This window comes from Mizuhopecten yessoensis, unplaced genomic scaffold (assembly GCF_002113885.1).
Source record: "Mizuhopecten yessoensis strain PY_sf001 unplaced genomic scaffold, ASM211388v2 scaffold1539, whole genome shotgun sequence".
NCBI classification, from domain to species: Eukaryota; Metazoa; Mollusca; class Bivalvia; order Pectinida; family Pectinidae; genus Mizuhopecten; species Mizuhopecten yessoensis.
The window spans coordinates 395,671-411,035 of NW_018404097.1; the positions used below are offsets into that span (position 1 = coordinate 395,671).

Consider the following 15,365-nt stretch of genomic DNA (forward strand, 5'->3'; position numbering starts at 1 on the left):
ACACCATAAGTGTAAATATGATAATGTATTTTCCTGGAAGATTTTTCTTATAATAATTTGGTCTGTAATACCTCAATTGTGTTTTGAATATCTCACAAAATTTCGCCGTTTGACTTCAATTACTTTGTTAATTATTGAATAAAAAGATTAGCAACATGTTAAATTGATACTGTTTTATTGTAAAATGCAATAAAGATATAGTATCACACTACATGTCATTCCGTCAGTGATTCACTCACAGACAGTACAGCAGACAAGTGACTCACAGACAAGTGGCTCTCACACAGAATAACACAGACAAGTGGCTCTTATTGCAACAAATCAATGCAATCCAGATATATGTTTGGGAGAATCCATTAAAAATATTATCCCACTTCAACCCCTAATGCCAAATGTATTTTCCAATTTTTCTTATTTCAACTGATCAGGAAACCACCTGGATCAGCCCCTGGATCCACAATCTGGTGTGATTCTATAACACAAAATTAATCATCATGAATGCATGTGTCCGCTTTAAAAAAAGCATGCATGACAATACAATGAGGTAAAAACCACTGTATGTAGTACAACACAACAAAGACTTAGCAGGACTTATTTCAACAATTCTAAGGCAAACTTGTAAAACATATGAAGGTTTACCTCTTGTATACCCGTTTTGCTGTGCACAATAATGATCGACTTATAAAAAACAATTACAGAACCACATAACTAGCTTACACAGCTACCTAAGTCTGTGGTAGCTCCTCTATCTGTAGAAAGAAAAGTACATTGTTTTCATGACTCAATACTGATCAGTACAATAAACCTGATTTTCATCATATCGTTTTCACTCCACACAGTAACACAAACAGAAAATACAAGTGTATAATCACAGCAAACACTGTTACAGATCATTATATTTAGCCTGAGTGGAGCAGAAACTTGTTTTTTGGACGAGTCAAAATTTCGTAATTTCTTTTAGCGAAGATTTAAATCCTCTGCATCAGTTGAATGACTACCCATACTTCTAGGAAACGGGTTTGTTGTTACTTCATACTCTTAGTAGAGTGGAAGATTGTTTCTCTGGAAATAACACACAGCTAGATAATACTGTAAACTACCTGTTAAAGATCAAACAGGTATAATGACTTGATCTCACAAAGATATAGTATAAATGCAACTGTAAATATTCTCCTCTCATTTTCATATCAGTAACTTTCTGAGCTAGGCTCACAGGAGATTCACTTTTATACACGGCATACATTTCATAACAGGAATAATTTTAAGAAGTGTATTAGCCAAACCTTATTTATTCTTACTTCCTCCTTTGTGTAACTTGAAAAACAAATGCTTCACCTGACATAAGGCATTTGTCAGAACATTGCAGTGATTTTTTTTTGGTCAGTTTTACTGCAAAATACAGGCTGTTTCCCATTACTAAAAGTGCCTTATTTTCCCAAAATGACCAAAACCAGGGAAAATATTCATAATGTAAAAACAAATAATGCTATATTTTCCCAATTGATAAAGGAACAGCCTGATGTAACATTTAGATTAAAACCCCCCACTGAAGTGAACAATTCAAAGTTGTGTCACAACTGTAAACACTATGCTGTGCATCTATACAACATATTTGGTAAAAGTAAAGGACAAACCGTGACTCCATCCACAGGATCAACCAAACAATCATTACAAACTTATATCAGAGGTTATATATCTGTCAATTCAGAGTAGTCTGGTTTATCATCATCAACTTATTGATTAGAAGTTATCTCATTAACGGACAGGAATAGGGCTTTAAGATTATAGAGTAGATAGGTATATCACAATACAATAGACTAGTATCACTATTCAATCAGAGAATAGTCTGGTTTATCATTATCAATGAATGACAGGTATTTTGCTCCCACCCTTCACAGGTGTCTCCCATTTGAGCCGGGAAAGATCAGCTTGTCACCCCCTAGGGGTAGATAGCCTTGTGCTGATTAGCACGTGTTCAATTGTGACGTCAATAAAATGCGTCATCCGTAATTGTGACGTCATCAAAAGTGAACGAGGATATGCAAACCCCACATGTGCTTTTGTTTACAAACATGGCAGACAACTGTCGGTGGAGCTGTGACTGAAATAAAAGGATGGGGAAAAAATAATCATCCCCTACCTTGAGTGTGTAATAGAGAAATATCCAACCCTTGGGGTGATATTTTTGGTTGTCTAACCCTCGGCCAAGCCTTGGGTTAGACAACCAAAAAACATCACCCCTCGAGTTGGAGATTCTCTGTCACACCCTCAAGGTAGGGGAAAATTCTATTAATCAATATTCAATCAGAGAATAGTCTGGTTTATCATTATCAATGAATAGACAGGTATATCACTACACAATCATAGACTACCACACTGATACAGGTGTGAGACCACTGACAGAGGTACATTGTGTGAAACACCCAGGTGTGCGCTTTTTATTGACAAACATCAACATGCAGTAAAAATAACAGTGTATAATGGTATCAAAACATGCTCACACTAAACAACTCCATAACGACAAATAGCCAAAATCCTACATCAACAGTACTGTCAAACATATTAGCAATTTTCAGTGAAATAACTGTAATATTCAGTAAAAAATATTGTTATCATAGTTCAGACCTCCCATCAACCGGTTTCAATGGAATGAGGAATTTGAATATAACTGTAGCTGTACATAAGCACATCAATCTTTATACACATGTTGTAAGTACATGAATCTAATAAACCAGGCTTACAAATAGGACAATTTTTGAAAATAATTACTTTTCAATTTTTTCAATTTAGTAATAGGTAATGGCATTAACCAGTCATGATATCTGTTATATTAATAATTTGAAAATATTCCAACTCTCTGGTAAGATCTACAACCTATCATCCGCTTTGTATGAATATACGTAAAATGACATAAATCTAATAGGGAAATTATTTCAGTGGAGAGGTGTTTGATCTTAACAGCCCTGGGGTACTTCAACAGTTCAAAGTTCAGAAAGCTCCTGAAGACATGTTGTCAACAGTAGATAAGTAGCTGGACACTGTACCTTAGTGTATTTGCTACCCTACTGTGATATGCATATCTTTTACAAAAGATTTCCAGACTACAAAATACCTTTCATGATAGGTAAATTGTATTTAGTGTTTATTGAGAACACATCTGACAGGTATGCAGAAATAACAGTCATAATTCTGAATTGTTTAATGCTGATAATCAAACTTAACAGGGAGATAACCCAAACACACATGACAGATATAATCTGTAAGGTAGTATACACATGTACAGCCTTAGAATGATACTGACCTGTGTATTTGAATACACAAACTGTTAAACATCCCAGGAAATAACAATGATCATTCTTCTATACTGGTACCTACTGTTTCATTGTTCACTTTGGTTCATACTGAAGGGTACATATTCAAATCAACAATTATTTTTTGTCAATTGTATTTCATCCTTGAAAGTAACCTGCTTTTCCTACAACCTGCATGTACTGTACAATATTTGGAATAACATGGAATTTGTTGAACAGTATTGTATCAATATTTCGTAACCCGAGTTGATGCCGTCATGAACTTTCACTTTGTAAAAATATTAACATAATTAGTACAAAAGTACTGATCACAAATTCAAATACTTGTAACTTTAAGGTTAATACTACACAGAAATTTAAAACAAATGACTCATTTTTTAAAACTTTTTACAACCTAAGCAAAACACTGAAGTTGATAAAAAAAAAAATCTGCTATAATAATTATTTATGTATATTTGTAATTTAACTTGTTTTAAATAATTAATCCAGCCACCACTAATGTTCTGTTGTCCCATTATCCAGCCAGTGTTGGCAACAAATTGGAAATTTTCTATACAAAATAGTTCAAGTTGTCAATGAAAACGTTGGCTGAAAGGGAAGCTGGTTACATTTAAATTAAAACTTCATTGTATTCATTGAAAAAGGAAATACACAGACTTTTTGTAGGTGATGTGTTTATACAGACCAGTACAAATAGCAAACGGTGTATATAGACCAGTAGGATGTGTAAATATAAACATCAGATATATACTGACCAGTACAATGGGGCAGGGATGTATTTATAATCCATTATGTATTGGTGGAGGGGTCTACAATCAATTATTAACATACCTTGGTATGCATTGTCAGCATCAGGAAAAAGAATTATGCAGTTGGTGGGGGTCACAAAAAAGGTCACCCTGTTCCATTGCTCACCCCTACCATCCTTTACATTTACTTATGGAAAAATCTTATACAAAAATGCTTTAAAAAATGATTAAGTTTTAAATATGAGATAGCAGGCATGATTAGACATGACTTGTATGTCCTACACCCAGTTTGTGCTCTCTAAATATCTATCTGTTACCAATGGTTACTACCAGTAAGTGCAGCACCACTGACAATGTCCCTCTGTTACCAATGGTTACTACCAGTAAGTGCAGCACCACTGACAATGTCCTCATTTCAATGTCATGATTCTCTGCCAGATATACACTCAGCATTTAACATATTCATTCTTAAGTGCAGATGCATACTATGGTATAAGTGTTGTAGAGATTCACCGGAGTGCCCTAACTAAGTAGACTATAGCCCTTCATCAGAGCCCCTTGTTGAAGTAGACACGCTGTGGCGGGTTAGGGAGGGCTTTTATTTTGTCTTGTAAGTCCTTTTCTAGGTGTTGTACACTCATAGAACTGTAACAGAACATTCACACAAATAATTAATCAGTTTTAAAGGAAATATGCTTTTATCGTTCCATTTTTTATCTTCATTAACAGATTACACATATTATTTTACATATATGTAAATATTGAGTTACATCCGGTAAATAATTAATTGCGAGTACAACATACAACTTTTTACTATGACTGTTATTAGTTTTGAAAATTACTATTGTACAAATAATCCATTTACATTTTTTACATACAAGGCGGAAACATTACTATTATGAATATTTCTATATCATGAGAGAGTCAAAATACAACATAGCCACTTTTACTGACCCTGTCTGTTTAGCAGCATCATATCATGCATAAATCTGAACATTTTCTTTAATTTGGTACGAATATCAAACCAACACCAGAGAAATATTTTTTGGGGAAAAAACATAAACCCACCTTTTCTGGGGAAACATAGCACAGCATAAAGGTGTAGCAAATATCAGACTGGAAAAAAGTGTACAACAGATTAATTATACAGTTAGGGTAGTGGTTAGGTATTCTAAACAGTGTGACTTAAACAATTCAACTGAAATAACCTGAATCTCTGCCAGAAAAACAGGTAAAAGAGCTAAAAGCAAAAATGCATTCTGCAAATAAAATTATTTTGCTTTAATGGAACTTGATCAGACAATTATTAAACAATTACATGATGACCTGGTTTTCAAAGTATCATTAAAATGTACATGTGTACTTACAAAAGTCCCACAAGTGAGACCTGGATCGGGGCATTCAGCCATGGCATTTTCTGTGAATAGGAAAAGGTAATATAACGATTGAAATAGAAAAAGTTCCTTGAACTGACAATCAGACATGAAATAGTGACCTTAAATGAAAAGAGCTACGTGTACTTTGCCTTGTAATCCATTGCAAATGATGGATGGGAATTTTCCTTCCATTGCAAATTACACATATGTGCTATGTTAAGAAACAATGATTTTTTTATTGTAATTTCTACTTCTTAAATGTTGGTAACAGTACTATCAAGATTATTTAAATGCGGAAATGCTTTTTTTTTTTTTTTAATATATATTTTCATAATTAAATAATGTATAACTTCCAGTGTAGTATGCTGGTTATCTACAGGGTAAGACAGAGAAATATTGTCCTGAACAGAAGTGTTGACATCTGTGTTGACTGAGGGGAACACAATTTATTCCCCTGTTTCATCTACCAAAAAAGATTGTGTAACAGATTCTATGACTATAGGTATTGAACATTTATTCTTTGGAAGACTTTTCTTCTTCTTGAAAAGTAAGATTTAAAAGGTTTGAGACACAATTTGACACTTACCTTCATAAAACTTTTTTTCTCTAAATGGTTCATGATGAAAGGAGGTATAGCTGAAAACAATCAACTTTGCTTCAGAAATCAAGTTTTAATTTTAAAACAAAAACAACATCAAATTTGTTATTACCATAATTAAATTTAAATTGAGGGAAAAGGGTCACCAATGTATCTGGATAAAATGGGCCACAAGTGTTATGTTGAAAATATTGATGCAGGCCTTGAAAGTATTCGCAAAGACTCGGCAAAAATACAGTAACTCAGTAGGTCCATCCGTAATTCATAAATGAACACCTCTGGTCCAACCCTTTTGGAATTCAATGAACAAAAATGTCCGAGGGAAACCAAATGAAGTATAACTATAACCTCAGTGTATTCAGTTCTATGATGATCTACAGTCAACTCAGTGAGAGAGATACAGGCTGGTACATACTCATTCCTGGTAGGGCCATCATTATCCTGGAGAGTAATACCTGACCAATAGCACTCTTAGCGGCCAGTTTAGACTCCCCTAACTTGTTGCCTTCCTCGTCCATTACAGTGATACCTTCCATGAGTTCCCTGGAAGATTAAGATAATATGCATTTTTAGACCAAAGGTGCACAGGTGTTAAACTCCGGTTATTTTTTGTAGAAATCATTGCAGCTGTACGAATGGTTTTCTTTCACATGGCACACCCTGGCTAAGGGTGTCATAAGTACATTTAGTATATGATGTACTACATTATTGTTGCATAATAATCTCATTTTATATTCGCCTTTGTAACTATATGACTTAAACTGACGAAGGGCCATAAAAAATGCAAAAAAAAAAGTGCCTTAGCACTGAATAATTAAAGTTGAAGAACTGGAGCATCTCTGTGATATTGTCACTGGCAACCTCACCTGCTCCTCATAAAGGGAATGTTGATACAGTTAGCTGAAGCTACGGCAGTAAAAGGTACCAGGCGGGCAACAACAGGTGGGAAAGTCTAGAAAACAGGTATAAAGGATGTCATCAATGGCAGATATTACTGTACACGTATCACAACATTCTGATCATTAACCATCAACCAAAACATGAGTCTGATATTAGTGGTACCCCGGTACTTTACAGATGACAAGCCATACATATAAATGTGATATCCTCAGTACTACTATATAAAAACATTACTGTCAACATATTCCAAACTTCTATATTCAAATACAAAACATAGAGTTTTGGGAAAAGAAATTGAGTAAAACATTTAAAATGAGAAGATACACTGTCTGCATGTACATGTATCTCACATAAAACTGTTTTATTTTGTTTAACATGTAAGAGTTCAAAACAATATTTTACTGATCACTGATAAGCATCATTCAGATTTAATTTAAAGGCCCTGACATTAAAACGTTTTATGTTTGCCGCTCTCCTCTAACAGACCTGTGTGTGTACTGACCTTGACTAAACTCTTGATGCCCATGGCTGTTCCCACAGCACCACCAGACGCTAGCACGTAGGACAAACCCAGCTGACTAAAAAACAGAAAGTGTCAATTATATTTGGTTGTACAATTGTTGATACCTTGACCTCAGCCCAGAAGTTTTTGATACAGAAAAAGAGGCCATTATGTACCTGAACAGCTTACTTGATCTTCACTAACATTATATCAAATATGGCACATGTATATCAAAACAATGAAATAAATTAAAAATAATAACAGGCCAAACTTTCGTAACGGAACTTTGGTTTGGTTTGTTAGTGCTTTACATCCAATTCACAGCTTTGTATGGTCATTTAAGGACGAGCGAGGTTTTGGTGACGGCGGAAAAATCAGAGTTCCCAGAGAAATTCACTGCCCTGTGGCCACAAACTAGCATCTGCCCCTAGCAGGTCTCAAACCTGAAACCCAATGGTGGAGGGCTAGTGACGGTAGATGGTCATATGCCTTAATCACTTGGCCACCACTGCCCCTTAATCATGATAGTCTTTTAAAGATTTAGTTCAATTTCCTTTACTTGCCCCTACCTTTATCTCATTAAGACTACACTCTTCACATATACAAGGTTGATTCCCCTTGGCTCAGGAATCCTTTATACCAAATACTGAAATGCTTCAAATTTTTGCCCCTACTAAGAGCAACATACTTATACATTATACATGTAAATTATCTTTAACCTTCCGATCCGTAACAGCAAATTAGATTAAAATCACTACACTGAAGTATTAGTAGTTGTCTTTTAAAGAATGATTTCTATTTCCTTATTGGATCCCATCCATGGGGGAATGACGGTCACGCTTTGGTCTTCACAAACTGATTTTCCTTGGCCCTGGAATCCTAAATAGTGCTAATTAAGTTTCAAATCCCTTTACCCATACTAAAGGAGTAGTCTTTCAGATGTTCACCTCTATTTTGCCCCATCCCTTTGCCCTTAGAGGGACCACAATCTTCATTGATTTAAACTGTGTTGAGTTCCCTTGTCCTAGGAATTCTTTTTTACAGGATTTAGGTTAAACTAATTGGACAAAACTTCTGTAAAATAGAACATAATGTGAATACAGACTTGCTACACTTGCCTCAACAATACTAACCAGGGTGTGAACATGACGTGCATGAGTTACCCTCTGGGGTACCCAAATTCAATATTTCTTAGGCTTAGGTAGACTTGAAGCTTAACTTAGCTCTGGAATACAATGATGTTAAAATTGACTCAGCTCAGGGATACTGGGATTTCAGTTCTGAATCAGCTCAGGGATACTCGGATTTTAATTCTGAATCAGCTCAGGGATACTGGGATTTTAATTCTGAATCAGCTCAGGGATACTGGGATTTCAGTTCTGAATCAGCTCTGGGATACTCGGATTTTAATTCTGAATCAGCTCAGGGATACTGGGATGTCAATTCTGAATCAGCTCAGGGATACTGGGATTTTAATTCTGAATCAGCTCAGGGATACTGGGATGTCAATTCTGAATCAGCTCTGCGACAATGGGATTTCAATTCTGAATCAGTTCTGGGATACTGGGATTTCAGTTCTGAATCAGCTCTGGGATACTGGGATTTCAGTTCTGAATCAGCTCAAGTATACTGGGATGTAAATTCTAAATCAGCTCTGGGATACTGGGATGTCAATTCTGAATCAGCTCTGGGACAATGGGATGAGAATTTGATACAGATAAGGTAAACTCAGTTCTATTATACTAAGGTGTGAAGTTTGACTCTGCTCAGGGATATTAGGAGTTTGACTCAGATCAGGGATATTAGGAGTTTGACTCAGATCAGAGATATTAGGAGTTTGATTCAGATCAGAGATATTAGGAGTTTGACTCCGATCAGGGATATTAGGAGTTTGACTCCGATCAGAGATATTAGGAATTTGACACAGATCAGAGATATTAGGAGTTTGACTCAGATCAAAGATATTAGGAGTTTGACTCAGATCAGAGATATTAGGAGTTTGACTCAGATCAGAGATATTAGGATGTAAAGCTTGTCTTACCTCACAGGAACTGGATCGTTTCCACTTCTATTGGTGTAGTTCACTACAGCATTAAAGGTCTGATTAAACCACTGCCAGAATATAACAGCTGGGGCGGTCCTACAAGGCCAATATTTCTATTAGAATATTACATGATAGGTATAGATACAACGACAAGGTTACCACTGAAATACAACAGCTGGTTGTTCTACAATACAGAAGATAGAACATGTGCTTCGATACAGTATTGAAAGGGTTTGATACATTGCTTATGACCCTTTCTTGTTTCATTGCTATTGATTATTACTACTTTGTTAATTTGATTATCTGTATTTTAATCATCACTTCTTTCCAGAAAAAATAGGACTCCTAACGGAGCAGGAGAGACCCAATATCCTGGTTGTCTTCTGTCTTAGATTGATTTTGTAGGAATCAAGGAAGGTAAGTTCAAAGGATATAGCTAGCCGAACCATGTAAACGGTAAAAAAAACTATGGAATCCAACATTTATATCCTCTGTTCCTTCCAGAAAGTACTCAGACACAGGAAAATACAACATGTACATTTATGTTTATTTTATCATGCATTTCTTAATCTATAAATAGATTTGACTATTGATTGCCTACCTATAAAATGTCATCATACTTCCTGTTATACACATGTTCATTGGTACTTGTGCTGACATTCGACCAATCAGCATCATCTTCTCTTTGGTGTCTGGATGAAAGGCCGAGTCATAAAGCTGCTTGGATCTCCAAAGTTCATCCTCTGATAACCCAGGTATATCATCTCCCTTTCTGAATAAAATGTTTGATTTTGCTATCATTGTATTGATTTGAAAGAATATTGTTAATGACTTATAAACAAGAGATCCTATTGACCTACATAATTCGCTTGACATATTTAGTTGATACAAGTTCGTACATCAACAATTTTTATGTAACTGAACATAACTATTGTCTTTGACCACAACATAACTATTGTCTTTGACCACAAATAGAACTCAACAATCACATATACATAAAAACATTTTGTTTTCAAATTCAAACCAATACTCAATTACTATTGGTTAAATTTGTTTTTTTCCGACCACCATGAGGAACAGAAATAAAAGCAAAACTCACCAGAATGAGACAAAACAATTGTTCTATTCACTTATAGCATTATTATTATTACACCCAACAAAATAATGTAACATCTGATATCGTCATCAACTATTGTACAAATGTAATTTCCATACCTGCTAAAATGTTGTTACTTGAGTGTTTTATTTATCGTAGTATGACAGATAACAGTGAGTACCTGTATTTCTCCACGATGGACTTGGCTTTATCCAGCTGTGTATTAGTGGCTAGAACATTGAGGGGGTTTGTTGTGATGAGGAAGTGTTTGACCCGGCCTATGTATGTGTTCTGATCATACCGCGGCTCCTCTATATTCACTCTGGCCTTATCTCCACTCATGACTGCTGGAGGAAGGATTTACCCTGAAACACAAATCATTAACTGTTGCTCAACCTAAGGTGGCCAAATGGAAAGATAGGTTAAATTTGAAAAAAAACATGTTTCTTCAAGTTTCCATGGATAATTATATTGAATGTGACAGAATCACATACCATCATCCAACCTGTGACCTCCAGACAGATGCTCTGCTAATTTACTTAACTACTTAGTCACCAGTGATCAATCCAGTCTAGATATAGACATTTTTCTTTATTTCAACAAAGTTATCAACTCGGAGGAGTCACACAATTGGTAATAATGCAAAAGAATATCTCACATTTTTTATCGGTAAATCTCTCGACAATTTATTATACATGCATATATCACTTTTCTAGTCCGGTAAAGTATTATAAACACATAGGAAAAGAAACAATTTTTAGTATATTAATATTTAATATACAATGAAATGAAAGAAACAAAGAGTATACAAATTTTTGTTTAAGAACATCATGGGATGGAGCCCCCCTCAGAGGGGTTATGTACCTGGGTAATGTGCAAGCAGGTACACATCTAGCCAATAACCATGCTCAATGTTGCTGAACTAGTGAGCATGTCCCATGGTTGCACCTTTTTGCAGGAAAAGCTAGCTTGCCAGTTACACAGTATTTGTCTTCCTATTTCTTGGCTGTTACAGTTACAGTATGTAAATATTTTTTGTCCCTACAGACATGCAGCTGTCTATAAACAAGAGGCCAAGAGGGCCTGTATCACTCACCTGAATATGTTTAAAATAATTGGTATGAAGTAAAGATATAGCACTTCATGGTAGGTGCTGTAAGTATACATATGAAATTTCAGAAAGATCCATCTAGTAATTGAGATATAGCGAGAACAAACTTCAAACAGAGCCCCACCTCTATGCCCCTAGGGGGGGTCATACCCACCAATTATACAAAATTGCATTGAGACCCCTTGGCCCAAGGATGCTCCAGACTAAATTAGGATAAAATCCCTTAATCCCGATGCAGGAAGAAGGATTTTAAAGGTTTTACCTCTATTTCGCCTATTGGGCCCTGCTTTACAGGGGGTTAGACACACCGTTTATACAAAATTGTTTCCTCTTCATCCAAGGATGCTTAATAACAAATTTGGACAAAATCCTGTCATTCGTACAGAAGAAGAATGTATTTGAAGATATAGCAATGTTTCCCCTATTGGGCCTCTCCCTTCTGCCCCCAGTGGGGCCACATGTGCACTCACTGTTTATACGAAATTGAGTCCCTATTGCACAAGGATGCTCCAGACCAAATTAGGATAAAATCCCTTAATCCCTATGGTAGAAGAGGATTATAAAGGTTTTACATCTATTTCCTCTTTTGGCCCCCACCTCTCAGGTCCCAGGGGGGCCACACCCACTGTTTATACAAAATTGGTTCCCCTTTACCCAAGGATGCTTCAGACCAAATCCTTTCTTTCCTACAGAATAAGAAGGATTTTAAAGAATTTGCTATGTTTCCCCTATTGGGCCCCACCCCTCAGGCCCCTGGGGGGGCCGACCCACAGCTTATACAAAAGTTGGTTTCCCTTCACCCAAGGATGCTTCAGACCAAATATGGAACAAATCCTTTCATTCCTACAGAAGAAGGATTTTAAAGAATTTGCTATATTTCCCCTATTGGCCCCCACCCCTCAGCCCCCAGGGGGGCAAGACCCACCATTTATACAAAATTGGATCCCCTTTACCCAAGGATGCTTCAGACCAAATCCTTTCTTTCCTACAGAATAAGAAGGATTTTAAAGAATTTGCTATATTTCCCCTATTGGGCCCCACCCCTCAGCCCCACGGGGAGCCAGACCCACAATTTATACAAAATTGAGTCCCCTTGGCCCAAGGATGCTCCAGACAAAATCAGGATAAAAACCCTTAATCCCTACGGTAGAAGGATTTTAAAGGTTTTACCCTATTGTGCCCGCCCCTCTGCCCCCAGGGCCACACCCACCGTTTATACAAAATTGAGTCCCCTTGGACTAAAGATGCTCCAGACCAAATTTAGTCAAAATCTACACGGCTGTTCAGGACTAGTAGCGTTTTAAAGGAAAAGTTGGACGGACAATTATTTGAATTGGTACAGACTAATGAATGACACAACTAGATGTTATGATAACGCATTCCCCATACAGATGCCTGTACATAGTTATCATAAGCAGGATCTGACAGTCATCAGGCGCGTAGCTGCAACGTTAGCAAATTCAAATATACTATAATATTTTTATTTATTTATTTATTTTGTAGTTCGGAAAAGTGATTAAATGATGTGTGGTTCAATTGAAAAATATATTAAATTTAACCACGAAATTAGATTGTTATCTAAGTCCGTGATTTAACTTATAACCGACAGCCGACAATCATTACGTATCCGGAAGTTCCAACCTAGGGTACCTGGTGCCGATTTTATTAGTAGTATTTTTAAAGTTGTCAACATCAGAAACATGCATGGCTGTAAATCCAACGAAAAACCTGCATCATCTTCAAAGAACAAGTTGATACATGACATCTTCCAAGCAGCTGAAGGTTCACATGAAACAACATCCTCTTGCGACATTAGCTTAGGCATCAACGAGTCTAAAACGGCTATTAGTATTAGGGCCTAGTAATGCCGGACCGAACACAGTTCTGATCATACTCAGTGGCGGACCCAGGGGTGTTGCCCTTATAGTTGCCTGGGCAACATCCTTTTTTTCTGTGTCCAAAAATAATCTGTTCTTAGGTTTTTGAAGATTTTCCTCTTTTTCATATGGGATTTTCTTCTAATATCAACCATCATGTGAACTATGATTTTCTATGGCAAGCAGTAGTTTGAATATCTATATATGCCTAAGGGTGCAGTTGCCCAAACAAGGATCCACTACTTATACTCTAAACAATAGGGGATTAACCTCTTTTGTTTATATATTAGTAGGGTCTCCAGTCAGGTCAGTAGTGAAGGCTCAACGGACTGTCTATACCTAATTGTATTGTTCTAATGTCACGGTGTGGTGATCACCCTGTTCGTGGAGAGAGGATAAAACCATCTGTTGGAATTGGTATATATGTTACTTGTTATTTCAAAGGTAGAGTCCATTTCATGATAGATAAACCTGTATTTTCACCTGTGGTTTCATGTACACATGATCACCAGGAGTGATTTATTATACCTGTTAAAAAATGTAAATTTCAAAGACAGTAAAGCATCCGCCTGTCAAAATTAAACTCACCTCTAACATTGTCACATTGTTAGTGTACATATAGTGCTAGCCGGAGTTTCATCTGGCCCGAACACTAGACTTAGACATTTTGACATATAGACATCGTCAAAATGTCTAGTCTGGTGTACATGTTAGGGCCAGAGGAAACTCGGGCTATTAAGATAGTGCAGAAGTATATGTAGTTTACAGCTGTACCAAATGGAATACATTGTCAGGTAGCGAATATAACAAAAAAATAACATGTTTGAATGCAAAAGTAAGGCATGTTACAGAGTCGCTAAAAAGTAGTTCAAAATATACACACATGTTACAGCATGACACGTGCACACGTGTATTGTTACAATGTTTTCATCAGGATCCTGTACCGGTATACTTAACGAATCTTATGTAAACAAAAGCACACAGTAAACAAAAACATACCTGTCGTTCAATTGTACTCGGCAACCTTTTTTTTGTTCACAAGACCGCTGTTGAACGTTTAACCTTCGATGAATTAATGTAAACTTTGTTCGTTTCCTTTATTCTGGTCCGACCTCTACAAGTGAGTTACAGCTGTGTTTGGAGGTGTGCCCTTGTCAAGCAATTTGATTGGTCCTTTATCCTAGTACTTAACACAGGAGAATCAAAACCCTTAACCGAATGCGTTTGTTTCACGGCAAACGATAAGTTTTATTATTCTCATTTCCCGCAGTAATGACTGTATATATATATATAGTAGCGTAAATTCGTAACGGAAACTATGGTCACATTACTGAGATTACATAGTAATTTACATCAAATTTTTTTTTTTTATAAATTTCACATTTTTAATTGATTTGAACGAATTCATGCAATTTTATAAATTTATTTATTTTATTTATTTAGTTATAATATAGAATCTGTTATAATTATTTTCTGCAGTCTTATATCGGTTTTGGTTGATGGTAAGTTATTTCTCAAATAAGACCGGTTCATGAATGAAATATATCACCATTTGTTCAGGTACAAAATGTACTGTATTGGCTCATTTTGAGTAAGATAAAAGAGTGAAGCAAAACTGCATATTCATTTCTTATATTTTCCGGACGATCTTCCGGTAACTGTTGTGTCAGTTTACAGACGATGGCCAAACGTCTAATATATCCTTGTGTTGTGACTAGCAGGTCACGTAGTTACGAGATATAGCTTGATAAAATGTCTGCGCGGAAATACATAACGCGCGAAAACGGGTGACTAGACGATA

The 15,365-nt window shown here is 36.1% G+C and overlaps 1 protein-coding gene across 1 annotated transcript; it reads right to left on the minus strand.

The window, feature by feature from the left end:
• Window positions 1-1,954: 1,954 nt before the first annotated feature.
• On the minus strand, window positions 1,955-14,709 carry LOC110464475 (sideroflexin-1-like). Its single transcript, XM_021519717.1, has 11 exons — window positions 14,564-14,709; window positions 10,758-10,941; window positions 10,082-10,252; window positions 9,478-9,576; window positions 7,437-7,512; window positions 6,901-6,986; window positions 6,450-6,577; window positions 6,023-6,072; window positions 5,428-5,477; window positions 5,129-5,176; window positions 1,955-4,705 (listed from the first exon to the last, which is right to left on the minus strand). The coding sequence occupies exons 2-11, from the start codon at window positions 10,916-10,918 to the stop codon at window positions 4,609-4,611; spliced, it is 966 nt and encodes a 321-aa protein (XP_021375392.1). The 5' UTR covers window positions 10,919-10,941; window positions 14,564-14,709; the 3' UTR covers window positions 1,955-4,608.
• Window positions 14,710-15,365: the final 656 nt, after the last annotated feature.